Source organism: Monocercomonoides exilis (assembly GCF_001643675.1).
Source record: "Monocercomonoides exilis strain PA203 chromosome Unknown scaffold48-729018, whole genome shotgun sequence".
Taxonomy (NCBI): domain Eukaryota; phylum Preaxostyla; order Oxymonadida; family Polymastigidae; genus Monocercomonoides; species Monocercomonoides exilis.
In genome coordinates this window covers 257,501-284,225 of record NW_027150593.1, presented here as the reverse complement: position 1 = coordinate 284,225, position 26,725 = coordinate 257,501, and the positions used below count along the sequence as shown (strand labels likewise).

The 26,725-nt window shown below is 35.1% G+C and overlaps 10 protein-coding genes across 10 annotated transcripts in view; 6 read left to right on the top strand and 4 right to left on the bottom strand.

Moving 5' to 3' along the window:
• The first annotated feature begins 16 nt into the window (after window positions 1-16).
• Window positions 17-1,185, top strand: MONOS_7013 (putative EF-hand domain pair). The gene is made up of 5 exons (XM_067877305.1): window positions 17-108; window positions 199-270; window positions 321-386; window positions 436-713; window positions 825-1,185. Exons 1-5 carry the CDS (start codon window positions 28-30, stop codon window positions 994-996), a joined length of 669 nt encoding a protein of 222 aa, XP_067721223.1. The 5' UTR covers window positions 17-27; the 3' UTR covers window positions 997-1,185.
• A 26-nt stretch (window positions 1,186-1,211) lies between these two features.
• On the top strand, window positions 1,212-3,826 carry MONOS_7014 (putative cathepsin B2 cysteine protease). Its single transcript, XM_067877306.1, has 2 exons — window positions 1,212-1,289; window positions 1,351-3,826. The coding sequence occupies exons 1-2, from the start codon at window positions 1,278-1,280 to the stop codon at window positions 3,490-3,492; spliced, it is 2,154 nt and encodes a 717-aa protein (XP_067721222.1). The 5' UTR covers window positions 1,212-1,277; the 3' UTR covers window positions 3,493-3,826.
• A 158-nt stretch (window positions 3,827-3,984) lies between these two features.
• Window positions 3,985-6,338, top strand: MONOS_7015 (uncharacterized protein). The gene is made up of 8 exons (XM_067877307.1): window positions 3,985-4,206; window positions 4,274-4,327; window positions 4,380-4,709; window positions 4,792-4,904; window positions 4,956-5,027; window positions 5,250-5,385; window positions 5,610-5,799; window positions 6,066-6,338. Exons 1-8 carry the CDS (start codon window positions 4,000-4,002, stop codon window positions 6,134-6,136), a joined length of 1,173 nt encoding a protein of 390 aa, XP_067721221.1. The 5' UTR covers window positions 3,985-3,999; the 3' UTR covers window positions 6,137-6,338.
• Window positions 6,339-10,182: 3,844 nt separating this feature from the next.
• Window positions 10,183-10,744, bottom strand: MONOS_18141 (uncharacterized protein; the record flags this gene model as incomplete). Its single annotated transcript, XM_067871131.1, has 3 exons — window positions 10,183-10,211; window positions 10,274-10,299; window positions 10,407-10,744. 3 exons carry the CDS (start codon window positions 10,742-10,744, stop codon window positions 10,183-10,185), a joined length of 393 nt encoding a protein of 130 aa, XP_067721220.1.
• Window positions 10,745-14,183: 3,439 nt separating this feature from the next.
• Window positions 14,184-16,252, top strand: MONOS_7016 (uncharacterized protein; the record flags this gene model as incomplete). The annotated part of the gene is made up of 3 exons (XM_067877308.1): window positions 14,184-14,864; window positions 14,928-15,050; window positions 15,194-16,252. 3 exons carry the CDS (start codon window positions 14,184-14,186, stop codon window positions 16,250-16,252), a joined length of 1,863 nt encoding a protein of 620 aa, XP_067721219.1.
• A 352-nt stretch (window positions 16,253-16,604) lies between these two features.
• On the bottom strand, window positions 16,605-20,527 carry MONOS_7017 (putative Ribonuclease; the record flags this gene model as incomplete). The annotated part of the gene is made up of 6 exons (XM_067877309.1): window positions 16,605-18,576; window positions 18,980-19,024; window positions 19,235-19,337; window positions 19,563-20,163; window positions 20,246-20,281; window positions 20,343-20,527. The coding sequence occupies 6 exons, from the start codon at window positions 20,525-20,527 to the stop codon at window positions 16,997-16,999; spliced, it is 2,550 nt and encodes an 849-aa protein (XP_067721218.1). The 3' UTR covers window positions 16,605-16,996.
• Window positions 20,528-20,716: 189 nt separating this feature from the next.
• MONOS_7018 (uncharacterized protein) lies at window positions 20,717-22,869 on the top strand. Its single transcript, XM_067877310.1, has 4 exons — window positions 20,717-20,897; window positions 20,968-21,140; window positions 21,190-21,609; window positions 21,760-22,869. Exons 1-4 carry the CDS (start codon window positions 20,762-20,764, stop codon window positions 22,483-22,485), a joined length of 1,455 nt encoding a protein of 484 aa, XP_067721217.1. The 5' UTR covers window positions 20,717-20,761; the 3' UTR covers window positions 22,486-22,869.
• On the bottom strand, window positions 22,771-24,719 carry MONOS_7019 (uncharacterized protein). Its single transcript, XM_067877311.1, has 5 exons — window positions 24,554-24,719; window positions 24,369-24,502; window positions 24,078-24,307; window positions 23,919-24,008; window positions 22,771-23,864 (listed from the first exon to the last, which is right to left on the bottom strand). The coding sequence occupies exons 1-5, from the start codon at window positions 24,635-24,637 to the stop codon at window positions 22,936-22,938; spliced, it is 1,467 nt and encodes a 488-aa protein (XP_067721216.1). The 5' UTR covers window positions 24,638-24,719; the 3' UTR covers window positions 22,771-22,935.
• A 14-nt stretch (window positions 24,720-24,733) lies between these two features.
• MONOS_7020 (putative FKBP-type peptidyl-prolyl cis-trans isomerase) lies at window positions 24,734-25,295 on the bottom strand. The gene is made up of 2 exons (XM_067877313.1): window positions 24,994-25,295; window positions 24,734-24,923 (listed from the first exon to the last, which is right to left on the bottom strand). The coding sequence occupies exons 1-2, from the start codon at window positions 25,266-25,268 to the stop codon at window positions 24,857-24,859; spliced, it is 342 nt and encodes a 113-aa protein (XP_067721215.1). The 5' UTR covers window positions 25,269-25,295; the 3' UTR covers window positions 24,734-24,856.
• A 145-nt stretch (window positions 25,296-25,440) lies between these two features.
• Window positions 25,441-26,725, top strand: part of MONOS_7021fu7022 (uncharacterized protein) — a gene marked incomplete at its 5' end in the record, with an annotated part of 10,288 nt that continues 9,003 nt past the window's right edge. The window contains 4 exons of the mRNA XM_067877314.1: window positions 25,441-25,477; window positions 25,600-25,803; window positions 25,866-25,970; window positions 26,028-26,725. The exon at window positions 26,028-26,725 is cut by the window's right edge and continues 9,003 nt beyond it. Of these exons, the coding sequence (XP_067721214.1) occupies window positions 25,441-25,477; window positions 25,600-25,803; window positions 25,866-25,970; window positions 26,028-26,725 (1,044 nt within the window). The remainder of the gene's footprint in view (window positions 25,478-25,599; window positions 25,804-25,865; window positions 25,971-26,027) is intronic.

The window sequence follows — 26,725 nt, the reverse complement described above, 5'->3', positions numbered from 1 at the left end:
GAAATATTCAACCATATTTTTTTCTCTATGTCATCTTCACAATCTGAAGAAGATATTTCCGTAGAATCAGAAGATGCAATCGCGAAAATATTTAAGAAATTAGATGTCGTGTGCATTTATTTCGTTTTTATGGATGTTATTAGTAATTTACAAACTTATTTAAAAAATGAATCTCTCAAAAACATTTTCGTTTGAAAGAAAAATGATGGAGTTATAGATTTTGATGAGGTGAAAACTGTAATGAAGTCAGTTGGACTATATCCGACTAATGTATTATCTTTTTATATTTGTTCACATTTTATGAGAATGAAATTATTTAGCAAAAGATTAAAGATATCATTCGAAGGGTAGACACGGATCACGATGGAGTTATAAACTTTAAGGAGGTTTATATTATGTTATAATTCTTATTTCATTTCATGAGTAAAAATTTAGTTTGTTGCAATGAGAAGAAGCGAAGAAATTTGTGAGCTCAATGTTCTTGCTCAGTTCAAAAAATATGACGTTTCAAAAATTCATCGAGGATTCATAACGCCAGATGGAATAGAGACAGTTCTTAAAGAAGAGGGAGTTGCAGATGAAGCAATTCGAGATTATATAGATGAGTTCATGGCTCTTGATTCAAATGGAGATGGAAAAGTTTCATTTTTGGATTTATATGAATCAATGATGACAAGAATTCCAGATGAATGGCTGGAATGGATTGATAAAAAGTTTGTATTGAATGCTTTCTGGATACTTCAATTTTATGCATTTTGAATTAATTCTTAAATTTAATGATAAATGAATATATTTTCTTCTTTTTCAACATGCATTATAATTAGCATAAAACGTGGGGTGCCTGATGATACATTGTTGAAGGTTTTGGTGGAGAACGGATTTAATAGTGACACTGCTGCAAAGCTAATAGAAAAAACACACAAAGAAGGAAGGCAGGTTGTTGAGAGAAGTTACGTTGATGTTGGGCGTGGATATGTGTGTGGCATCAAGTCTTAACTTTGTTACAATATTAACTGTTTATTTATGAATTTATGAAACAAATGAAATAAATGAGACAAATATTTTCTTGATTTTTCAATGCGGAAAGGATAGTTTCTCTTTCACTGAAAATTTTTCTCTTAATGTTTGTATTTCGTTCTTTTTCACACTTCACCTTTAAAAAAAAAATTTCATCAAGCTCAAAAATTTTTAGTTTGGGAGACAGCATTTATTTGCCAAAATGATTCTCTTGTTAGTAATTTGAGATCAATATTTTCATATTTCATTCCAGTGCAAAAATGCTTTCTTTTGTATGATATTTTAATTTATATGAGAATTTAGAAATGTTTTACTTATTTATGATTTTGTTAGGTTTTTCTTTTTAACTTTGTTTTTGCGCAAACTCCACCTCCAAAAACCCCTCGTCTGTGTTCACAATTAGCTGGAATGAATGCAAGCTCAGAAATATTCGATCCAGATCCCCCAAAGCATATCAGTTATACTTTGTTTTTCTCACCAACGGAGTACAAAATGAAATACGCAAGACCATCAAATGCAATTGAAGACAGACTTGGATTATCACTTCCAGAAGATTATGATCCACGTAAAAGGTACCCTCAATGCCTTTCTCTTCGAACAATTTTGAATCAAGGAACATGCGGAGCTTGTTGGACATTTTCTGGATCAGGGATTGCTGCCGATCGTTTATGCATGGCAGGAATAACAAATACACTCATGTCACCTCAGTATCATTTGAGTTGTGATAGAACATGTCTTTCTTCCGGAATGCAGCAGTGCAACATGGGATGCAAAGGAGGATTTCTTGGACCAACAGTAGAATTTCAGAAGAAAAACGGTGTTGTGACTGAAGAATGTGTTTCATACCGTGGAAGAGAATCACAGTGTCCATGGAGCTGTGACAATCGCCAACCTTTTCAAGAAGGGCAAAATCAATGGAAGGCTGTTGAAACAAGACATCTTGTTGGAGAAACACAAATCAAAACTGCAATATATTTGCGTGGCTCTGTCACCGGAGGATTTATGGTGTATTCAGACTTTGAGAACTACAGGGGTGGTGTTTATGTCCATCGAAGCGGGAAGTCGATGGGAGGGCATGCTATCAAAATCGTGGGGTGGGGCGTTGATCACAGCCAGGGCCAGAGTCTTCCGTACTGGCTGTGTCAGAATTCCTGGGGGTCGAACTGGGGCGAAGGCGGGTTCTTCCGCATTCTTCGGGGAAGCGACCACTGCGGGATCGAGAGCGAGTGCTGGGAGTCGATCTTTTCTGCGCTGCCGCCGCCACCTGAGCCAGAGCCAAAACCAGATACTCCATCTCCTCCCTCTCCTCCATCACCTCCTTCTCCGCCTTCTCCTCCCAAGCCCGATCCCGTGCATCCTGTGAACCCAGACTCCCCAGACGACCCGCTATCCCCTGTAGACGGGCAGAGCTGCATGCACAAAGGGAAGAAAGGTGTCATAGCGAAGATCACTTCTTCGGTGTGTCCGCGTGTGCGAAAGTACAAAGTGTGTCTGACAGAAAAACAGGAAGTGCTGGAGCAGGCGATCCAGCTGCTGCTGGCGAAAATCGAGGCAGACCGGACAGCGACAGAGTGTCTGCGGTATGCAAAGAAGTTTCTGTGTGCTGATGCGTTTCCTCGTGTGATCGAGGAGGCGGCAGGGGATGAGCAGTATGAAGGAAGCAGATTGGGGAGGAGCAATGGAGAAGGGATTGGAGTTGGAAAGAGGGGAGAAGAAGAGGAAGAAGAGGAGGAAGAAGAAGATGATGAATTCACAAGGTTGATGGGGAATTCGTCGTTTGCATTTGGTGCTGGAGATTCAGAAAAGAAGGAAGAAGAAGAAGGTGATGATGAAAGTGATATAGAGTATGAGAACGACAGCATGGCAGACGATGAAGACGACGGCTATTTTGAAGGTGTGTGCTCAACAGTGCCACGCTATGCGCACAGAGACGAGCTGTCGCATTTTGTCTTTCCTTTCCCCGACCCGCCGGTTGATCAGTGGTTCAATGTGTCGTTCAATGAAATGCAGGGGAAACAAGGAAAAAAAGGAAAAGAAGGAAAAGAAGGGAAATGGATGAATAAGATAGACACAGCGGCACATTCAGCAGAGCAGTCTCCACAACAGCAACCTCCAAAGCACCAGTCACTCAGATACGCATATGCAAAAGCCAAAAATAAGGAAATGAGTTCAAGTTCAAATTCAAATATGACTTCTTCTTCTGCTTCTTCTTCTTCCTCTTCCTCTTCTTCCTCTTCTTCTCCTTCCTCTTCTAATTCTTATTCTGCCTCATCTCCAATCACTCTGCTGCCCTGCAAAGACACCTGCGACTGGTTTCTGTTCCGCTGCCGGCGTGTCATTGGCAGGGACATCAAGTCAGTCAAATGCAAAGGATATCCAAAGAGACAGAGGAGCCAAAGGATTACGAATGAGGGCGAAGGAAGGGAAAGGGAATATTATGGGAATGGGCAGCGTTGTGATTCGTATTATTCTTAGAGTGTTTTTTTGATGGTTTGAGGAAAAAAAGAAAAAAAGAAAAATATAGGTTACACTTTATTTGTTTTGTTATAGTGAATGTGGTGATGCTATTATGGTTTTTATAATTATATTAGTTCAAATAGATTTTATTTATAATTTTTTTTATTCCATTATGCAAAGATTGTAGTGTTCATATCTTGAATAAAAGTTCTTTCATTTAATTTCAGAAGATCTTTTTCGTATTGTTGCTTTTTTTATTTGGTCTCTTATGTTCAAAATGTGTAAATATACACTTTAAGGATGCTGATGATTTGAAATTTTGAGAATTAATATACAATATGTATTTTCAAATAATATTTAATTTTTTTCACAAATGGATTCTCATTGCACGCACAAATTTTAATAATACTATATATTGCAATGAAATAATTCATAATTTTAATTAGTGAACATTTTTTAAAAAAATGAAAAACTTTTTTCATTTGCATATTTATATGAGTATGGGTGAAATTTTTTAACTGTTTTATGAGTACTCCTTCGGCTACCGAATCTGATTCGAGTACAAAAACAAATCAAAAAATTTCTCCATGGGGAGAAATTTTATTGGAGTATGAAAAGGAGCGAACTGCGCCTCAGCCGAAAGGGGAAAGAGCAAAAGATGTGAGCTCAGAAATTAGAGAAAAAGAGCAAGCGTTTAATCCAGTGACTGGGCAATACAGGAACAAAAAATATGTATGTTCCATGCTGTTGATTATTTAATGTTATCAATCATTTATTTTTGAAAAAATTTTTATTATAGGAGCAAAGAGAAAAAGAGGCTCTTGAGCGTTCTGCACAAAGAAGTTTTGAAAGAGTCTGCTGACAAACTTGTTTATTTACTGATAATTTCTTGTGTTTATTTATAGGATCAAAGAACAAGAACTCGTCGTCAATTCGATATTGTAACAAATGCTGATAAAACCTGTGACCAACAAACGTCAATTGCGACTTCGACTTGTGCTCAACGAACATCAAGACCTACAAAATCTATTGCTCCTCCCAGAAGAGACGAAGATATTATTTCACATACTACTGTCGAGCATTTGCCTGGAGTCACATATCAAACTATAAAGCCAGGAGAGGAGGACACGTACAAGCCACATGATGCAAAGCCTCAACCTGTAATAATGCGTACAACACGTGATTATTCAATAATATCTGGGCGTTATAAAGATCATCATGAAGAAAAAAAACAAGTTAGTGCATTTTTTTATGAAATAGAGTTTAAAATTGCATGTTTTTCATTTCATTGTAATAATTTGTTAAATTCATTTTCAGATGGAAGAAAAGCAAATATTACATCGAGCAGCTCACTCACTTCAACAACAGAAAAGATTTGATCTTTTGACTGCTAAATACAAAGATGATGAAGTTGAGAAAGAAACAAAAACGTGTGTGAAATAAACATTTTTTCGATTATTATTTCGGTTATTATTATTTAGACGTGAGCAAACTATTCAAGAGAAGAGGCAGCAAAGACATAATCAGATGATTCCACCATCAGTTAAAGCGAGGTTTTGCCAAATTGGATTTTTTGCATCATTTATTTATGAAAAAATTCAAAACCTTTTACTGAATTTTTGTTTTCTTGATGTTTTCTTTATTATTGTTTCACAAACAAATACTTCAATTCATTTGAATTTTTGTAATTTTTTATTTATATTTATATTTATATTTATTTATATTTATTTATTTATTTTATAAATTCATATTCATAAAAAAATTTATATATGCAGGCCTGAAAAGAGTTATGATGTGACAACAGGCGCAGTCAAAGACGAGAAGCTATACATCGAGCAAGACCAAACACTGCAGAAAAGAAGAGAAGCTCGCGCTGCTCGCAGTCAATACGCCTTCGAAACAGCAAAACACGTATGCTATTTTTTTTTTATTCTTTTATTCTTTTTTTTATGTGTTGAATTTTATTTGGAAATTATTATCAATTGTTTTATATGCTTTTCTATCTATCTTTCTATCCTCTCTCTCTCTCTCTCTTTCTCTTTCTCTCTCTCTTTCTCTCTCTCTCTCTCTCTCTCTCTCTCTCTCTCTTTATTTTTTTTTTTAATGACTTTATCCTTTTGCAACGATCATTTCAGAGGGAAGCAGAGAATCGCGAAGACGAATGCAACTCGAGGTCTCTTCATCGTGTGAATTATTCGCGTTTTCGAGAAGAGAACCAGCGAGGCTTCGACATCATCACAAACGAAGGTTCCAAGGGCCTTCATTCAAAACCTGTTGTTGAGCCACGTATTGCAAAGCAGGAAAGTCCTTTTAGAAAAGAAATGGGTTTGCAAATCAATTTTTTATTATTTATTTATTTATTTATTTATTTATTTATTTATTTATTTATTTATTTATTTATTTATTTATTTATTTATTTATTTATTTATTTATTTATTTATTTATTTATTTATTTATTTATTTATTTATTTATTTATTTCTTATTGGCAAACATTTGTATTCTTGAATTTATAAATTAATTATGTTATATTTGATTTTTTTTAAAAAAAATTTAAATATTTTTTGAATAACAAACTTTGCACACCAAAAAGAAATTTTGAAACAAGTTGGCCCAAGTCCTTCTCCTTCTACGTTTACTCATTCATCGTTTGTGTTAGGATGAATTCATTTCATGATCATTCATTTCTTCAATCATATCAATTTGTTTGTTTATTTATTTTAAGTTTTGATTCAATTTTTCATAAGGTTATGGTTTTAATCTGATTTTTGGAGTATAATCTTTGCTTATTTAAAAAAACAACTATTTGTCCCAAACTTTTTCTGCTTGCATTTCACAATCAGTCTAACATTATGGTGCAAAAAAATATTGGAATATTATTGAATTTCGAGAAAGGTTCAAAAATGTTGAATGGAAAAAATATTGAAAGCAAAATATTCTGCGTCAAACAACATCCTTTTTTTTGAATTTTTATAGGATTGATCACTTTAAAGAAAAAATGATTTGCTTGATCTTCCAAGCAAAACGCATTGAACAGGCTTTATTCAAGTTATTTTCTTGAAACAGCATATACTTATCAAGTTTATCTGCGATAAATAACGTTTTCTCAGTACTTGTTTGAAAAATAAAGATGTTTGTATTTGACTGTTGTCTTTTTTTCAAATTTCCAGTTATTTTTCATATGCTCAGAACAAATAATGAACGAAGAGAATGCACTATATAATGCTGAAGAGGATGCAGAGGAAGAAGATTATTATTACAGTGATGATGATTTTTTTTTACAAAAAGAAGAAGAGGAAGATGATTATATGTACAACATTGATGATTATGAGTCATATGATAAGGATTATCTTGTTGAATATTTTCATTAAGAGATTATTGAAACATATATGAGTTTGTTGTTTTATTATGCAGATTGAGATTTTAATGTTTTGATTATTTTTGAAATTATTGAAGAGTTATTTTCTGAACTTGAACATTGCGTTGAAGATGATCAGATATTGATAATCGAGGAAATGAACGAACTTATGGATGAGATGGATGAAGATGAATTTGTATTCATTTTCGAAAAAGAGTTCTTCAACAAAATTGGCGAAATGATTGAAGAAAAGGAAATGCTTTTGGAAAATACACTTGTTCTGTTGAAAAACATGGGATAGTGCAAAGTTCTGAAAGGTACTTGGAGTGACAGTTTTACTGGTTCTTCATCGAGCAAAATAATTGAGGAGATAATTTCTGAAGAAGAGAAGAGAAAGAAAGACAAAAACGAAAATCTACTGGCCAATCTTTATGAATGTTATTTGATACTGAGAAATGGAATGGCTTCAAACGAATTACTTTCAATTTGCGTGCTGTGTCTTCTGAAAAATTGCATTGAAGAAAGAGGAAAACGAAGAAACACATAAAGATGTGGAAATGGCCTTACTGACGTTGAGTTGCGTTGACGCACTTTGCGAATGAGCATTTCTATTTTATTTATCATATTATTGATTTTTTCTTATTTTCTGATAAGTATGTTGAAAGAGAACTTATCTTGGATGAAATCAAAGAGATCATCATTTTTCATCAAGAACATCGGAATCTGACTCAACTTGCCTATCAATCGGCTTGGAATTTTTTGATAAACAGATTAGACTCTACTAAAAAATTCGAAAGCATCACAATGAAAGAGTTTCATTTGATCAGAGAAGCGGCAAAAAAGCTTGAAGAATTATCGAAATGTGTGGATTGGAAGAAGAAAAAAGAGGAAATAAGTGAAGAAAAAATGAAAGAAGCAAATGTTTCAAAGAGATGGATCAGATTGTTGAAGCTTTTCATTGACTTATGCAAATCGAGGAGTGAAGAGAATATGAGGCTTGTCGGGAGTATTGTTCAAGTATTTGGAGCAACAAAGGGAAATCACAGAGAAATTTGTGAGATGTGCATTCAATATATACAAACTTTGGTGGGAAAAGGAAATATTCAAATTGATAGATTGCTGAAAAGTGGAGCTGTTGATGTGTTTTTGGAGGAGATTCAGCAAATAACACTTGATGACGAAATGACATGCGGTTGCTTGGTATTTTTTGTAGCATGATCAAGTGGATTGAAAGAAGAGGATGATAAAATAGAAGAAGCGAAAAGAAATGAAATGAAAAGAAAAATATTTTAAAAGATGGAAGAAGAAGGATACGAAGATAACATTCTCAAATTTCAGCTGTCCAATGTTAATGAGATGTTTGGAGATGATAATTTGGTTACAACATATGAAGATTTTTTTGTGCGTCCATTAAAAGAATATTCTTTTCAATTCTGTTCGTTCTGTTGAAGTTTCAGAAAAGCAGAAGAAGAATGGAATGGAAATAGAGATTCAGAAGAGACAGATTGCAAAAATAAACAATTAATGATAAAAGAGAAAAAGAAGAGGAGAAGAGAGAAAAAAAGATATCTTTCAAAAGCAGCTTTTTTTGGTTGGACAATAAGAATACTTAACATAAAATTGCAGAATATTCATTCTTTTCCGTCAGTCTTCTCATGATCGCCTTCTGCTTCTGCTTCAATCTCACTCAAACAATTATTCACTTCCACAACATCAGTTTTCATTTCATCAATCAATCCATCTTCATTTTCTTCTTCTGTTTCACTCTTATCGTCTTTTCCTTCTCAGGGTGAACCATCCTATTCCATTTCACGCATCGATTCGAGACTTCTTCTGAGAGTCTGAAAGATCAACTTTCAACTCACCTCACAAAGCCAAAAGATGAAACAGATGAAAAGCACCGAAAAGGAAGCCTGGAAAGAAAACAGCACATCTGTTGGTGAGGTGTCTGCATCTGAATTGGCTGAAATTCTGCCAACTGCGAGAAAAGAATAAGCATTCACTCCAACCACGGAATTCAAGAATTCTTTTCTTCTGGCTCATTTGCAATTGACTGTAAATGTTTCTTGATGATTTGGAAAGAAAAATTGGAAACTGAAAAGGAATGCCAATAAAATGAAAGAGAAAAATTGAATGAAAAACACACCCAATCAAGGGAGGAAGAGGAGATTTGATAAAGAATGAAGATATGATTGAGGATCAGGAATTGACTCATTGACCATCAAAAGATGGCTTCTTCTTTTTTTTCACATTCATTCACTTCCCATGAACACCCTTTTTGTGTTTCTGTTGTTTCATTCACTACATCAGTTCAGTTAAAACATTTGCGTTTCAAAAAAATCAAAGAAGAGGTGACTGAACACAACGAACAAGAAAGAAAATATCATTAATTCTTGAAACTTGCGAATAGATGGGATATTCAGAGATAATTTTTTTTCCCAAAGAAAAGAAGATAATGAATGTTTGCATTTCATAATTTTTTTGCTTTACAGAATTTCAAAGAAATGAAAAAGAAAAAGAAATGAAACAAACTTTACGTTTGTTGAATGTGATATGATACTGAATGAAAAATAAATAAAAATTTTGAGTTTGCAAAATTCTAAACATCTCATTTTATCAAACATTCACAAAAAAAATCTGTTGAATTTTCTCATATTGAGCATTCAAATCCACACCCGAAAATGTGAGCATATCATGAAAGCTAGTGATGATATCTTCATATCCTTCTTCTTCCAAATTGTCAAATATCTCCCTTTTAGTTGTTTTTCTTTTCGCTTCTTCCATTTTTCCTTTCCCCTTTTCTTTCAATCGACTTGAAATCATTTGAAAAAATTTCAAGATTTCACTAGTGATTTCGTCATTCAACGTTGATCGGAAATTCTCCTCCATGATAGCATCAATTGCTTCACCTTTCAACAAATCATCAACTTCCACTGCGTTGTTTTCCGAAGCTTTTCTTAAAGATTGAATGCACAACAAACTAATTTCCTTTCGATTTTCCTTTGCCTCTCTGAACACTCGAACAACAATCACAATTAGGTTAGAATTCTCTTCATTCCACGTTTGGCAAAAGGAAAAAAAAGACGTCAATGTTTGTATCCATCTCTTTATCATATTATCTTCTTTCGTTTCTTCTCTGCTCATTTCCTCTTTTTTCTTCTTCCAATCCACACATTTCGATAATTCTTCAAGCTCATTTGCTGCTTCCCTAGCAAAATGCAGCTCTTTCACAACTGCTCTTTCCAATTTTCTGTCGAAGCACATTCTATTAATCAAAAACTTCCAAGCCGATTCACAAGCAAATGGACTTAAATTTCGATGCATCTGTTGATATTTGATGATATCTATCAACTTATTCAGATAAAGTTTTTTTCCTATCTTCTATTTTAGAAATTGCATTCCAATTCAAAAGGAAAACAAAGAAACACAAAGAAGTTTCAAACCCCCCAACACCCAATGCCAGTCAAAGCTAGAAAAGCCATTTCCACTTCTTTTCGTGTTTCTTCGTTTTCCTCTTTATTAGATGCAACTTTCAAAAGACAAGTCACACAGATTAGAAGCAATTCCAAAAAAAACCGATCGTTAAGCATCAGATAGCATTCACAAAGATCAACAAAGAGTTTTTCATCCTTTTCTTCTTTCTTCTCATATTCGACAACAATCATCTTTTTAAATCTTTGGTCCAAAGAAGATTCTTCAAAACCCAGACAGCATGCTTCTTTCAACACTTTGCAATATCCAACACGCTTTAGCAACAAAATTGCATTATCCATTGAAAGTTTCTCATCTTCAATCATTTTGTACATTGAATCAAAAAGTTCTTTTGTGAAAACGGATTTAAATTCATCTTCGTTCATATTATCCATAATTCCGTTCATTTCCTTGATTCTCTGTTTCTGATCGTCTTCAACCATATTTTCCAGTTCAACAAGAAATTCTGAATTTATAAAATTAAAAGCAGAGATGCAACAACCATGTCTTCAAATCAGCAACTTATTCAAACCTGTGATTATATTTGAGTTGTTCGTTATCTGCATTTTTTAAAATGCATTTCAGCAAGAAAGCAGCACAAGTTTATCATTCATATCAAATTCGTATATATTTGAAGATAATAATTTGATTCAAATAAAAACCTTAAACAACCATTTTTAATTATATAGTTCACACCATCTTTTTCGGTATTTGTATTTTTGGCTGGATATGACAAAGAGGAATAGTGATTCAACAACTCAAGTTTGTTGTTATGGCTGTCCAGATCGTTGATTAACTTTTTTCGAAAAAAAAATCACATATCTTAAAAATGAGAAACCTACAAATATAATCCATTTGTGAATTGTGAGATTTATTTAAAATTATTAAAAAAGGCATTGTCAAAAATCAACAAACAAAGAATTCTTCATGATAAATCTTTTTTTTTGTGTGGCTTCATTGAAGAAAATATAGACAGGGACAAAACCCGGGACATTGCAGTCGAGAACAAATTTCATAATTGTTTATTTTGAACAATAACAAATTAATAATTGACACACAATATATTATCCTGATTAAATCCTTTGTCACTTTCGAAAATATTTGCTTCTTTAAAAAAGAACTTTAATCAAATTGCATGATCGAGTTTCCATAAATCAAATTAAAGATACTCACATGTCATCTTCTTTCTCTTCCAATAAATTATCTACTATCAAAGCATCGGCAGAGTTTCGCAGGCTCACTTCAAAAGCAGAAAAAGTTGATTATCTTTTTAAACAATATAAAATCAAACCTTCAGATTTGGTTAAAGCAGAAATCATATCTCATTCATCCATCTACAGGCATGTTGCATCAATAAAAGCTGAGAGAGATCCTCACTGCTCAGGTGGACCAGGGTTATTCAATAAAGAAGAAAATGAGGAAATTGAAGACTGCGCAAGAGCTCAAATATCTTCTTCCAACAAATTGACAGTTTCGGATATCATAAAATACGTGTGTTTTATTTCGATAATGATTTTTTAACTTTGTATTTTTTTGATAGGCAGAAGACGTTATGATGAAAAAAAATTAGAAAAGCGCTCCATCTTTGAAGTGTCACAAAATTAACACAAAATGGGCTCGCAGGTTTATAAATAAAAGCGGATTGTTGAAACTGATAAAACCAACATCCATAGACATGCATCGACAAAAAGCTTCAAACATCGAAAATATGAGAAATTGGTTCAGTCTATTAAAAAATGTTATTGATGATTATCATATTTCTTCAGATTTGATAATCAATATGGATGAGACCGGAGTTACTATGAAACAGTCAGAAGATGAAATCGTAGTCACTAAAGAAACTCAGCATGCTCTCTTGCCAGAAGTCCAGCGAAGAAAAAATACGACATTATTTTTTTCAATTTTTGCTGATGGAACATCACTGGATCCTGTGATGCTGTGACCGTCTCAGAAGCTGTCTGAAGATTTGAAGGTTTTAAAGTCCCATCGAATAAACTGCATTGCAAACGGGACTGGCTGGATGAGCAAGAATGATTTTGAAAAAATTATGATCGAAGAATTTTTACCAAAAATAAATGAGAAAAGAGTAGAACTACACGGGCCATCTTCTTACGTATTAATCATTCTCGATGGTCATTCTTCTCGACTTTGCCAACCTGTTATTGCTTGGTGAAGGAAAAACAACATCCATCTTCTAATTCTTCCGTCCCACACAACTCCCCTAACGCAACCTTTGGATATGTTCGTTTTTGCGCAATTTAAAAACAGCTTGAAACGTGCATTTTTGATCCCTTCTGATTCATCAATTTCTTCGTACAGAAAAGCATTGATTCCAGCTGTTTCAGAAGCTGTCTGCGACTCTCTATCTCCGAGAATTGTGAGAAAGTCATTTGAAGCTTGTGGAATTCATCCATTCGATCCATCTGAAGTCTATCAGTGTATTCAAAAAATCTCAGAAAAAACCGAAAACGTGAATTTATTAAGTTGCTCAGGGTTTGCCAATAATATCAGTATGAAACTAATCACTGGAGACACTTTTTACAAAAACTATTCAGTTCAATTAGAAAAAAAGAAAATAATAACAACGATTCACTCTGACACTCAACAAGAAGTCTCAAAATCTTGTGAAAAGGAGTCATCTGTTATTATTCACTCAAGCACTGACATTTCTTTTCCTGATGAAAGCATCAACTTTCGAAATCAAAGAAAGAAACCTATATTTCGTGAAGAGGTTTCTATCAAAATATCAGACACAACAAAATATCCAGAAATACTATCAAACGCTTTGGAAGAAGAGATACTGTTTCCAAGCGAGAAAAGAAAAAGAAAGAAAACTACAGAAAGCAAATGGGGTTCAGCTTTTGTTTTTGGTTCATAATTCTTTTGATGAGGTGCAAATTATTTCTTTTTTATGAGAACTTATATTTCTTTCAATTTTGAACTATTATTTTTTTCTGTTCCTCTTTTGATGTCAAACTTCTTTTCTATCATATCATTGAGGAATATAAAACAAATTACTCTTGCGTGTTCCTTTCTTTTTTTAGAAAAAATAATTATATTTAAAAGGTGAATATTATAACTAATCAAAGAGTTTTTAAAGTTCACGAAAACTGCACAAAATGTCCCGGGTTTTGTCCCTGTCTATATGGGGGAAAATACGGACTTTCAAGCTTTTTATGCACAAAGCATGAAAAAATTGTTTCGCTCATAACTTTATTTCTCTTTCTCAAATTTCAAAATAAATTTGATTTTCTGATCCGTAAATAGGCATCGTTGCAATCAAAACATAAAGTTCTCCAACATATAACAAATGTTTAAAAAAATGGACCCAATTTTGTTGTGTTTATGGATATTAAAAAGTCAATAAAAAGTGCATAATTTTTCTGTGAAAAAGCATGAAGTGCAATATTTTGTCCCATATGTATTTTTCATTGTTTGATGCTTTTTGAATTTGAAATTTGTTTATTTTTATCGCTATGACAGAATAGCTTTCTTTCGATCTATTTTTCTCCTTATCTTTATTTCCTTTTTTTATTTTTTATCAACATGTTCATATTTATACTGTTAAATGTTTATGCAAAGGAATACAGATTTCTTTGGGAACTGTATTGATTGCTTGAAAAGTCAAGTCCCTGCCAATTTTTTTTTGTTAAAATTTTATGAAAGTTAATTTGCATTTGGAAAATTTTGAAAGATTAATATTCATTCTTTTATCAATCATTTGGGAGACTTGTTTATATCTTATCAAATCATGTGCATTTGCTCTTTCTGCAATTGAATACAGAAAAGGTTCGCATTTCATTTTAACATTATAAAGCATTAACTATTCGAGAGAAATAAACATTTGCTTGACATATAATTAATTTTTTTATTTTTTTGAAAATGTCTCAATTTGGGCAAAATTGGGGAAGAGGATTCAGCAGAGGCACAGAACGAAGACCTTTCGTTTCAGCACAATCTAAGTTTTCAGTTTTACGAAATTCTCGCGCATCAAGGCTCAAAGGAAAACTTCCTTCAGCAAAAAAGGATACTGTGTTTACAAGCACGACAGCCGATGCATCAACAAATTGGATGAGAAACGAATCAAGGCACCTCATAGAGCTAACAAATGCTGTGGAACAAGCGCGACTAGAAAAGCGCGTTCAGAAAGAGCGAGAGAAATTGGGTCTTCCTGAGTCATCAGCATTTTCCTCTCAGAAGAAGCCATCACTGTTCAACCAACTACGTCCCTCTAAGCAAAAAGACGAAAAATCATCACAAACAATCGAGGAAAAAGATAACAAAAACGAAGAAGATGAAGAAGATTCGTTCGACTTGGATGACAGCAGTGAAGAATATGATCCTTCAAAGCCTGAAAAGCACAAGTCCGACAAGAACAAATCTGCGCTATCTGGATTGATTCAGACAAGCGGAAATCCAGAGAATGAAATTTATCTTGGAAAAATTCCAACGATACTGAGAAAAAAAATATATCCAGAGGCAATTGCATCGAAAACAATTGGGCTAGAAGCTCTTATGTCTTCAATAACATCAGCAAATCTTGTTTGTTCAGAGGGCGGAGAAGTATGGATTTTATTTTGTGTTGATTTTCATTTTTTTTCATTTTTTTCAAAACTGTTTTATCAGCTGAAATACATTGTTGACTTGTTAAATATTTATTATTTATGGAGCCAATCAGTTGCACCTTCATTTACGTTCGCGACATTTCTGGGAAAGTTGGATGCATTTCACACTGATGACTTAATCAGAGTTTGTTTAATTTCATAATCACCCTCATTGGCAATGATTTTCTTTTCTTTTCTTTTCTTTTCTTTTTTTTGAAATACCTTTTGTTCCCTTTGTCAAATTTCTCTTTTTATTGCTACAAACAAAAAAATAATTACGCGGAGCAGAATTCACTCATTAACATATCAAGCCGGCTGTCGACGATATCGCGGAATCGGCACATTTCGAATGACGAGCCTATGGAAGACGAGCTGGATGAAGAAGAATCAGATATTGACATTGACGATCCACTTGGCGAGAAAGTGAAGAAGACATTAGGAAAACCGAAGAATGAAGAAGAGGAAATTGAATTCGATGAAACTGGTAAAGTGGAATTGATGGAAAAGGATGGTATTAGCAAAGAAAAGCACAACAACAAACAGCAGAAAAGTGAGAAAGAAGAAGAGAAACATGAAGAAGAAGAAGAAGAAGAAGAGCAATTAGAGAATCTTGATGAAGAAGAAGCGTTACAAGCACAATTGGAAGCGTTGCATGAAGCAAATGCACATAACAGCATCAGCAGTGGCAATTCAAATCAAACAAATGGAGACAACGATGAAGGAGATGTTTTCACGTTGTTCATGTCGAGAATGAAGAAAGCAGCAGATGAGCCAGCGAAAGAAAACGACAGCAAAAAAACTGCATCCGATTCGACATACCAGCCAACAGAAGGAGAAGGAAGCAAACAAGCATCACGAATAAACCGTTTCAAATTGCTGCAGAAAAAGAAACAGGAAGAAACCACAGCACTTACCAAGCAAAGCCAGGGAAAACTGAAAGGAGAAGGAGCAACAGAAGGAGCAAAGGGAGAATCAGCATCTGGAAGCAAAAATGCAAAAGAACAAAACTCTACTGGAGATAAAGAGCAAGTACTTAGTCACGAAGAGCGGAAACGGAGGAGGAGGCAGGCGCTGCTTGAGATGGAAGACGATTTCCGAAGACAGCAGGAGGAAGAAGAAAGAGAGAGAGAAGCGGAGAAGAAGAGGAGAAATGCAAAAGGAAACGCAGAAGAAGGGGATGATGATGGTGCTTCACAGCAGCCGGATTTGCTTTTGGCTGAGCTCGAAGGAAGATTGGATGAAGTGCTGAAGACAGAGGAAAATAGCAAGAAAGAAGATGAGATACCACCGAAGAGGAAGAACTTGAGGAGAATAGCATCGCTTGATGAAGACGATGACTTGATATGAGTCATTTTTTTTCTCTTTTCAATTTACAATATCTTTTTTTTCCCCCTTTCGTTTCAGATTTCTTCTTTCACATTTCAAATTGTTGTTGTTTCCCGTTGAACGCTGAAAAATTAGCTGAGAAATTGAATAACAAGTGATTGTTAACTGATCATGCACGCTAAACTTGCATCATGAACTTCTTGCAACACTTGTTTATTCAATCTTGAATGAATTCATCTAATTGTGCAACATTCATGCTTGTTTTGTTTTTTGTTAATCATTTCATCAATTCAATAAGTTTGACTCAACACATTAACACGTTTATTTTTGTGTTTTTCAAACTGTTCCTTCATCTCTTTCATCTGCCATTTGATTTGAAATGATAGAAACAATAACTGTCTTTGTTTTTTTGTTTAAAAGTTGTACACCCTTCACAAAACAAACAAAAAGAAGGGTGCACATCAAGTGAGCAATACTATCCGAATTGAATGGATTCAAACATCAATGCTTAGACTGCTTCGATAACAGAGACTCAAAAAAATATAATTAAAAATTCAAAAAATTCAATAATGATTGCAAATCCAACCAATCACAATAAAATAAACCATATGCCTGAAAAACAGCAAGACCACAAAAAGAAAAATAAGATTAAAAAATTAATTCTTTTTCTTTTCATTTTTGAGGGGAAAACGGGAACATTACCAAATAAAAAGTATTTTAAACAAAACCCAAAAAAATATTTTTTGTTTTTTTTATCATTTTGACTCAAGCTGCTGATGTTGCATGTGTCTCCACGTCCATATTCGAACGAGAATTATTTCCTGTGCGTGAGTTTGGTATATGCGACGAAACTGTGTCTGTTCCAAAAGCAGATGAATGGGAAAGATGTGAGGTTGATGACGAAGAAGAAGAGGAAGAATTAAATGATGATGATGACGATGCCATCACATTCCTTCCATTTCCACTTCCAATGCGATTATCTCCACTCTGCTCAACATCCATAGCACTGCTATTGTCTTCCTCTGCTTCATCACCATCATCATCAACAACATTTTCTTCTTCTTCTTCATCATGAACCATCCGGTTGCTTCCATTTGACACAAAACTTGCTGAAAACCCTTCTGCTTCCATCCTTCCTTCCTCTTCCTTCTCTTCTTCTCTTTCTTTTTCTTCCACTTTTCCCTCTTCGTGTTCTTCCATCTCCATTCCATTCATCTCTTCCCTTCGATTCGTCACTTCCATTTCTCCATCATTAAGAATATCAATCAGATCAGCATCTTCTCCTCTTTCTTCATCCTCTCCTTCCTCTTCTCCATCTCCATCTCCTTCTCCTTCTTCCTCCTCTTCCTCTTCCTCCTCTTCTTGCATCATCAGCATGTTATCATGAGCAACCACTGCGCTCAACACCATCTGCACTTCTTCGTCGTTCAAGTCGACGCCATCCAAAATGATGTCTGGGGGAATGAGAGAAGCACCCGGATCAACAAATGAATGAGAAACACGAGAAACACGAGAATTGTGAGAATTATGTGGATTGTGAGAGCTTCTGGAGCGAAGAGGGCGATGATTTGAAGAAGAAGAAGAAGAAGAAGAACGACGGGGAGAAGAAGAAGAATGAGAAGAAGAGGAAGAAGAAGACGATTGAGAAGAATGAGAGGAAGAAAGAGAAGAGGAAGAGGAAGAAGAAGAGGAAGAAGAGGAACGAGGAGGAGGTGGTGGTGGAGGAGGAGCATGGGTTGAATGGGAAGAAGAAGAAGAAGAAGAAGAAGAAGAAGAAGGTGTTGTTGTTGATAACGATGATGATGATGATGAAGGAGAAGATGCAGAAAATGAGGAGGAGGAAGAAGAATTTAATGAATTTGCCGAATTTGTTGAATTAACCGAGTTATTTCCTCTGTTTATTGAAAGCGACTGTCTGGAAGATCTGCTGCGTGTGATGGAAGGCGGAGAAGGATGAGGCGAAGAGGCAGAGGCAGACACAGAGGCAAAGGAAGAACTGCGCTGCTGAGGAGAAAGAGAAGAGGAAGAAGAGGAAGAGGAAGAAGAAGAAGAAGAAGAAGAAGAGGAAGAAGAAGAAAAAGATGATGATGAAGAACTTGGAGAAATCCTAGAATCAGATGTTGGAGATAACGCACCAACAGGAGAAGGAGAAGGAGAAGAGGAAGATGTCGACGAAGAAGAAGAGGCAGAAGAAGAAGAATTTAAGGAAGAAGAAGAAGAAGAAGAATTCAAAGAAGTATTAGAGGCAGAAGAAGGTGAAGTGGCAGACTGGTTGAGAGGGTGGCTGCGATAAGGGGGAACAAGAGGGGTTCCAGGGGTGACATTGAGAGGATAATGATGAGGTTCTGAGAGAGAAAGGGAAGGAGAAAGAAAGAATGAAAGAATGAAAGAAAGAAAGAAAGAAAGAGAGAGAGAGAGAAAGAGAGAAAGAGAAAGAGAGAGAAAGAGAGAGAGAGAGAGAAAGAGAAAGAGAGAGAGAAAGAGAAAGAGAGAGTGAGAAAGAGAAAGAGAGAGAGAGAGAGAGGAAAAAGAAAAAGAAAGAATGGATTTGGAGAAGGAGTTTTAAGGAATGTGACAAAGTGGGGAAGAAGAAGAAAGAAGAAAGAGAAAAGGAGAAAGAAAGAATTAAAGAAGAGAAGAAGAAATTAAAGATAAGTTTGCCATTAAGAATTGTTGAAATGAATGAAGAGAAACAAATTTAAGAAAACAATTAAAACTGAAATAAAACATAAAAAATTAATTCGAAACCTTCTTTTTCTTTTCCATTTGGTGATGTTGCAGAATCCGATTGTCCTGTTAGAGAATATTCAGAATTAATCATTCAAAAAATGCACAAAGGTCAAATAAATAAATAAATAAAATAAAATAATAAATTATCAAATTGATAAATGTGATAAAAATAATGAAAATCAAATAAAATCAAATAAAATATTATTTTTTTAATTAAAATAATGAAAAACAATAAAAATAAAAAATTATTTTTCTTTTAAAATAAAAGCAAACCTGAATGAGACGAAGCAGAAGATGGGACAGGAGACGCATAATAATCCGCAGGTCGGTGATACAAAGACAGTAGATTAGAGAAATGCTTGCTGACGTCAATGTTCTATTGAATAACGTATAATGAAACATTTGATATACATGCAGGAATAGATTTAAATTCATTGAACAAATAATTACAATGATTCAGAAGAATGAATGAATGAACAAAAAAATTAATTCATTAATAAATCAAATAAATAATAATAATGAATAAATATAATGAAATATTTTAAAACTCAAATAAAAAAAAAAAAAAAAAAAAAAAATGTTTTTTTCCCCATTTTCATACCGTCCCCACAATCTCCGACGGGTCCATCGACTGAATCTTCGACAAATCGCACGTCGCCAGAAACGAAGAGATGGCAGCCTCAGGATTCGAAGCTGCGGACGAATTCGACGGCGACTGGCTTGTCTGAGGAGGCGGATTCGTCAAAGTGATCAGCTGCGACTGCAGCGGTTTCTTCAAAGCAGCTTTTGCCTGCTCTGCTTGCTGCATGAGCTGGTCAATTGATAGCCCGTTAAATTCCTTGTGGAAGTAGTGGCGCGTGCAGACTTCCTTTTCGAGCTTGTGGGCGATAGTGAAGACTTGATTGCCATTAAATATAATTTCGATGAGCACATATACATTTGAAGAGCACAGTTTAACAAGAAGATCATAAGGCTCCCTCTTCATGATCAACTTGGAAATGTTGAATGCAGGATGGAAAACGTATTTCACTTGATTGACTATAACATTCGGTGGAGGTATTACTTGAAGTTGGATGTTGTACCATCCATGGGTTCTAATTTTTGCTCCTTCAGCCGTTGGAACACAAGAAAGAGCAATGTTTCGAATTGACCACATTATATCTTTGCAAGGCTCAAGTGGAAATTCAACATTGCAATTAGGACTTTAATTAAGTGATTTTAAACAATCAAGAAAACACAATAAATTTCGAAATATTTCAAAGGATTGGGAAAAAATGAGCAAACCATCTTCTTTTGTTAAAATGAAGCCATTGAATGAAACTATACAAGATAATAAGTTAAATATATAAATAAAATTAACATAGAAATCAATAAGTTAAACCATAAATGATGGAAGGAATGTCCACATGGCAATATAGTAAATTCTCCTTCATCAGAGAGTTGACAAATGGTGCAAAAATCTGATTTTTTCATTTTATGAAATCCACAAGTCGATCCATCGTCTCCATCAGTAGGAATTTGTTGTAAAGTGCTTGGAAGAGTTGAATTCGAGGTTGACTGAGACATTCAAAATCGAAGGAAATAGAGTACGAAAGAGATAATCTTTAAGCTATATACTTTTTTCAAAGTAATTTTGGATTGCTACCAACTCTCGTTATTTTTCCTGCTCGAACATCGAACGAATATTCAGAATTTCGCAATAATCAGATTCGCATTTTCAAGAAAATTTTTGTAAAGGTTGTTCTACCATAATCTTGCACAAACTGTTTGTGTATTTAGTGAAAAAAACTTTCATACACAATGACAATGAAACCAACGCCCATCGTCCAGCCCGGGACGAAACATTTTCCTCCTCATCTTACGGGTAGCACACGTCCAGTTGTTGTTAATGAAGATGAAATACGAGTTGCATTCGATTATCTTTCTCAAGGCAAAGGTTTTTTTTCATAATAAAGATTTTTATAACATCTGTATCACTCTTAATTTTGATTATATTTTTATGAAAGGTTTTATAACCAAAGCTGATCTTGAGCGAGTTATCAAAAGTTTAAAACCAACTGCTTGGTCTCAATATTCAGATATATTGGGCGACACAGAGACAATAACGTTGGAGCAGCTTATTAACCAGATGAAATATTACGAATCCGGATCATTTGATTGCTTGAAAGAAGCATTCAACGTATGATAAACGAATTTTTGCTTTTAAACACAAATCATTTGCTTTTCAGCTTTTTAAAGGACCTCGTCATGACCCTCTTTCTCAGTTGGTTACAGGAGCTCCTGTTGCAGCTTCTTTCACTTCACGGGGAAAATTTGGTGAAAAAGGACGCCAAAATTCGATAAAGAAAGATTTAGGTTTAAATGATGGAAAAGGAAAAAAAATGGAAAAACTTGGAGATCAACAAAAATCTCCAGATGAAACAGACGATGAAGATGATGATGAATGGCTGGATGATGAAGAAAAACAAGAAAAAGAAAATAAAAAAATTGGACTTGAAGAGGAAGATCGAATGAAAGAGAAAGAAAGAGCAAATGAAAAGGAAAATGTTGCAAACAAAGGCAAAAAAAGAAAGCTTGACGATCAAATTACAGAAGATGACATGGTAGCTATTTTCAAAAGAGCCTTTCCAGACGAAGAATTGGATGAGGTTTTGTTCAATTTTTTTTTTTTTTTGAATGAAATAATTAATTTCTTTAAATATTATTTCTCTGCATTTTCAATTAACGTTGTTAAATCAATGATATTTTATAACATCCCCTCCTCTCTCTCCCACTCACCCACCTTATGTCAAATTCAGGAAGACATCGAATTCCTTATGAATGCGCCTGACCTCAACCACAACGGTCGTTTTGACTTTGCAGATTTCTCCTCGCTTTTCTCTGTCTACTTCGAGAAGGGGCTTCCATATGGAGAGCCTGTTCTGCCTGAAGAGTGGGAGTTTATCAGCGGAACGAAAGATGACGGCGCAGACGGTAGCGACGAGATGGCTGAGCGGAAAGAAGAGGAAGAAGAAGGCGGAGAAGGAGGAGGAGCAAGTGAAGGAAGGTTTGACAGCTCCTCTGGCTCGTTGTCTGCCTCTGCCACAACAGCAACCGTCCCACCGCTGCAGCAGAGGTCGCGCCCAGGCACAGCCAGTTCGTCGGCGCTGGGTTCAGCGAAGCACAGAGGAAACAGAATGAAAGCTGAGTATCTGCAGAGGAAGCTGAGCGAAGACCAGACGAAGAGAGAAGAGGCGGAGAAGAGGAAGCAGCAGGAGAAAGAGGACAGGAGGAAGATGAAGGAGGAGATGAGGAAGAAAGGAGAAGCAGTGTCGTTTGACGACAGCGATTCAGATCTGGACATCGACCCGCGGTACAAAGACCTGCCAGAGCTGTTTGAGAAGAAGCTGCTGGAGAAGCAGCAGAGGAAAGCTGGGGGTGATTCACAGTTCAAGTCGTCGTCTTCTTTGGGAGGACAGCATGGAATGAAGGGGAATTTGGATGCAGATGATTGGGATGAGGATGAGGATGATGAGATGATTTAAGCAAAAGTGAAAGATAAAAGGTTAAGTTGAAAGCAAAAACAAAGGCAAAGGAAAAGGTGAAGACAATAGAATTAGAAGTGATGCTAATTGATTTTGTTGCTTTTGCTTTCGCTTTCGCTTTTAACAATTGATGAATGAATAAACACACAATACACATTGATTTCACGTCACATTCCGCTTTGTTTCATTTCGTGAAGCGGAAGTTCTTTTTATAAAGCGTATTCTTTCTTCCCTTTTTTCCTACCATTTCTTTGATTACTTTTTCGAAAATTTTGTTTTTATGTTCTTTTGACAACATTTCAGCTGTTGCTTTTCTTCCTTTCAGAATTTGTTTTGAAAGGAAAATGTAACAATAAAATAAATAATGCTCAAAGCATTCAGAAACAAAATTTGTCAGTGAAGAAAAAAATAAAGTGTGGTCGACGTGGAAAAGAAATATTGCTAATTTCCTTAAATTACAACGAGTGAAGGCTCCTTTATTGCAACATTACCATAAAGAGAAGAAAGATCACAATTTGGATCCCAGCTGGTGCATATTGACAAAAGCATCTGTTTTTCCACTGGATCGTCCAGAAAGCACATGTCTGCATTCGTCACAATTGCACGCTCCATCAGCGATGACAGCATCTCTTCGGTCTTCTTCAGCCCTTCCTGCATCGATTGGAGGGCATTCCTGATGTTAATGTCTTTCTCTTCAAAGAGCTGAATTTGTGTCTCGAAATCGATTGGATCTGGAAGAGTTTCCAAAGGAGGAGAAGGAGAAGGCAAAGGCAAGGATGAATGAGAGAGAGAAAGCGAAGAAGACTCAACTGATCTTGATACATCGCGAATGGGCATAGAAAGAGGCAAAGGAGATGGAGTCAAAGGCGTAACGGAACTTACAGAAGTCACGCTTGCAGCTTCATTTGCTGAAGTATCAATAGATGATTTGCTTGTCTCTGCTTTGCTTTTAGAAGAAGATGGAATGCCTGATTGATGAGACGTTCTGTCTAATGTGAGTGACTTAAACGGAGAAGAGGAAGGAACAAACATCTTTCGCAATGGAGTGTGTGTGGAAAATGAAAAGGGGGATGCTATTTTTGGTTGAGAAAGGTGAGGTCTAATAACTCTTTCTGTTGTTCGTGTTGTATTTTCCTTAAAGATTGATGGATTTTTTGCAAACAATTCATTTTTGGGTTGCTGCTTTTCTGCTTCATCCTCACTTTCTTCGCTTTCTTCATCATGCTCCATGTTTCCTTCCTCATTATACGTTGAACTATCAGCATTTCCAGCCATGCTTTGATTTATTGGAGAAGCAGGCGATTGAGGTGAATCTGTTTCAACACTCTGATTTCTTGCTCCTAAAAGGGCATCTGGTTCCAACTTCATTGACATCCTTTCTGCAATGAGTGCAAATGAAATGAATAGGCAGAATTAAAAATGAAGTTACAAACCTGTTCTTGCTTTCTTATTCTGTGAAAAAATGGACTTTGGCTGAAATAATTTCTTGTTTTTTTCTGAAGAATTTTGATTAAATTGTTTTCCTACAATAAAATCGGATTTTCATTCGAACGTCTAATCATATTATTATTAATTCAATGTATTGTTCATACCAATAAGTCGAAATTCTCTTGGTTGAGGAGATTGAAATTCTGATTTTCGAGAAGTTTTATTTTCATCTGCATTCTGCTTTAATGAACTTGATGGACTTATAGAAGGGCTCTTATTCGAGTTCAATTTTTCAAATGTAACAATTCGCTGCGAAAACATATTCTTTGGTTCAATTGGTTTTATTTGAAGTGGTGAGAAAGATTGTGCTTTTTGACGAGATTGTTCTTGAGAACTAAGTTTATTATAAAATATGTCTCTTTAATTTTCTTTTTGGAGCAAAGAAAAGAAATAACCTCGAATTATTTGTGGATTTCGGCTTCAAAAATGAATTCTTCATCTCTTGAGTTTTTGGTAAAGAAAAACTTTCATCTCCATCATCCATATCAAATTCTTGCTCAAAGTTCCCCAAGGAAAAAGATTCAACATCCTTTTAAGTGAAAAATAAATTCGAAAATTTCAACAAAAAGGAAATAAAAACATTAATTGTTGTTTGAACAAAAGCATCAAAATCATCGGAATCTGGAGCTATAGGGCGGAATATTTCTTGTTCGTCAGATTGCATTTATGCTTATTTTAGATATATGTGGATAAAAAATTTGAAAAATCAACTTCTATCGTTTCCGGCACATTTTTAATTTACAATTGATGGGAAAAAAACTCAAGATTCTATAAATGCAATGTTTTTCGTTAAAATCATGATATGTGCTACAAAAATTCATGAACAATTATTTCTAGAACTCCATTATATTCAAGCAAAGCAGATTTTGTCAATAATATGTATTTACTTCTTTCTTGGAGTGCAATCCAACAATTCAATTTCAAACGAAAGTGTGGAATTTGGTGGAATTCTAATAATAAAATTTCAATAAAAATAACCAATAAAAATTGTTGTGAATTTTCTAATAACAAAATACAAACACAGGGGGAGCTCCACGTTTGCCGTAGCCAAGTTCGGGTGGAATAACAATTGTTGATATTTCTCCCTTTGACATAAGTGCAACTCCTTGTTCCCAGCCAGCGATCACTTCACCTGCTCCAAGGGTGAATTGGAATGGCTTTCCTCTTGCTCTGCTTGAATCGAACACTGTTTCTGTTCCATACAGTTTTCCGACATAATGAACGGTAACTTTTTTTCCAGTTTGGGGCTTAATGGAGTGATCTCCTTCTCTGATAACAGTTCTCTCGATTGGCATTCAAAATATTAAAGAATAAATTGATCTTCAGCCGTTATTAATTAATTTTTGTCTCCAAGTGATTTTTATTTTTCTTTTAAAATAAATAGATAATTACTTATCGCTCACAATATATCTTGTTTATTTGCAAATCAGAGATTTGGTGAATAATAACTTTTTGAGAAGATCCAAAATGTCAGTTCGCCCGCTTTCTCAACGAGGAGGACATGGTTCGATGATGTCTATGAATATTTCATATTTATAATTTTTGTTTTTATATGATTTTTGTTGTTCTAACATTTTTCATTTCGGTGAAAATTCATTTTTTGTAATCATGCAAAATTGGATGCAGCTCATGGGAAAAGGCTCTCTAAAGGTGAACACAAAGTGATTCCCCAACTTGAATCACTAAGTGGTGCTGATGGGCAACGCGACAATACTCTGTTTCCGAATCCAAAGAAACTCAAACTTCTTCAATCAGAATCAAATGAAAAGAAAAGCTTATTGGACAATCAAGCTCCAAAATCCAAGTCACAAAAGAGAGAGCCTTCAATAAGTTTTGATGATTGAATTTATTTTTAATTTTGTTATCCTGTTCTATTCTCAAATTTTCTTCAGAAGAAGAATCAGGGAAGATATTGTCAAACAAACCGGACAATAAGGCACATACCTCGCCTAAACCTGCAAGCACTGATTCGGTTTCCAAAAGTGATAGTGCGCAAGGTTTGAAATCGATTTTATTTTTTTGATTTTTTTCATTCAATTGTTTTTAATGATTAGCTTCTGATGATGGTTCTCCAGACAATGAGCTATTCTCAGATGATAGCAACTCATTACTTGATTGGTACTCTCTTCCTCCTCCTTCAAATCAGGATTGGAGCGACTCTGGTGGAAAATCACAAGTTGCAAGTGCTGGGGAAAAAATGAAGGATGAAAGCCAAAGCAAAAAGCCTGTGAAGGCTGAGAAAAGCATTATCACACACGAACAAAAGCCAGAAAAGCAACCTGATTTTGCGAAGAAGGAATCATCATCAGCTTCATCATTTTCCACAACAACATCATCATCACCTTCTTCTTCCGTTCCTTCAACAGATCATTCACCACAGGCTTCTCCATCTCCCCCCATGCTTTTTTACTTGGACCCGCGTCTTCAGGAGAGCCAGGGCGAATACCAAGTCCGGCGATTCCACGGCAGATCGTCGACTTCTTCTGGTACTTCTCCTTCTCCTTCTCCTTCTCCTTCTCCTTCTCCTTCTCCTTCTCCTTCTCCTTCTTCCTCTTCTTCTTCAACTTCATCATCATCTTCTTCAAATTCATCATTTTTGCCTTTGTCACTTCCCCAGTCGCTTTCCATCGCAAACAATGCACACAACACTTCAGCCCCGCGAATCCTCACAAATCCCAAGCCAGCCACTTCTATTTTGTCAAATCATTCTCATTCAGATAAGCAAATCTCATCATCATCATCATCTTCATCA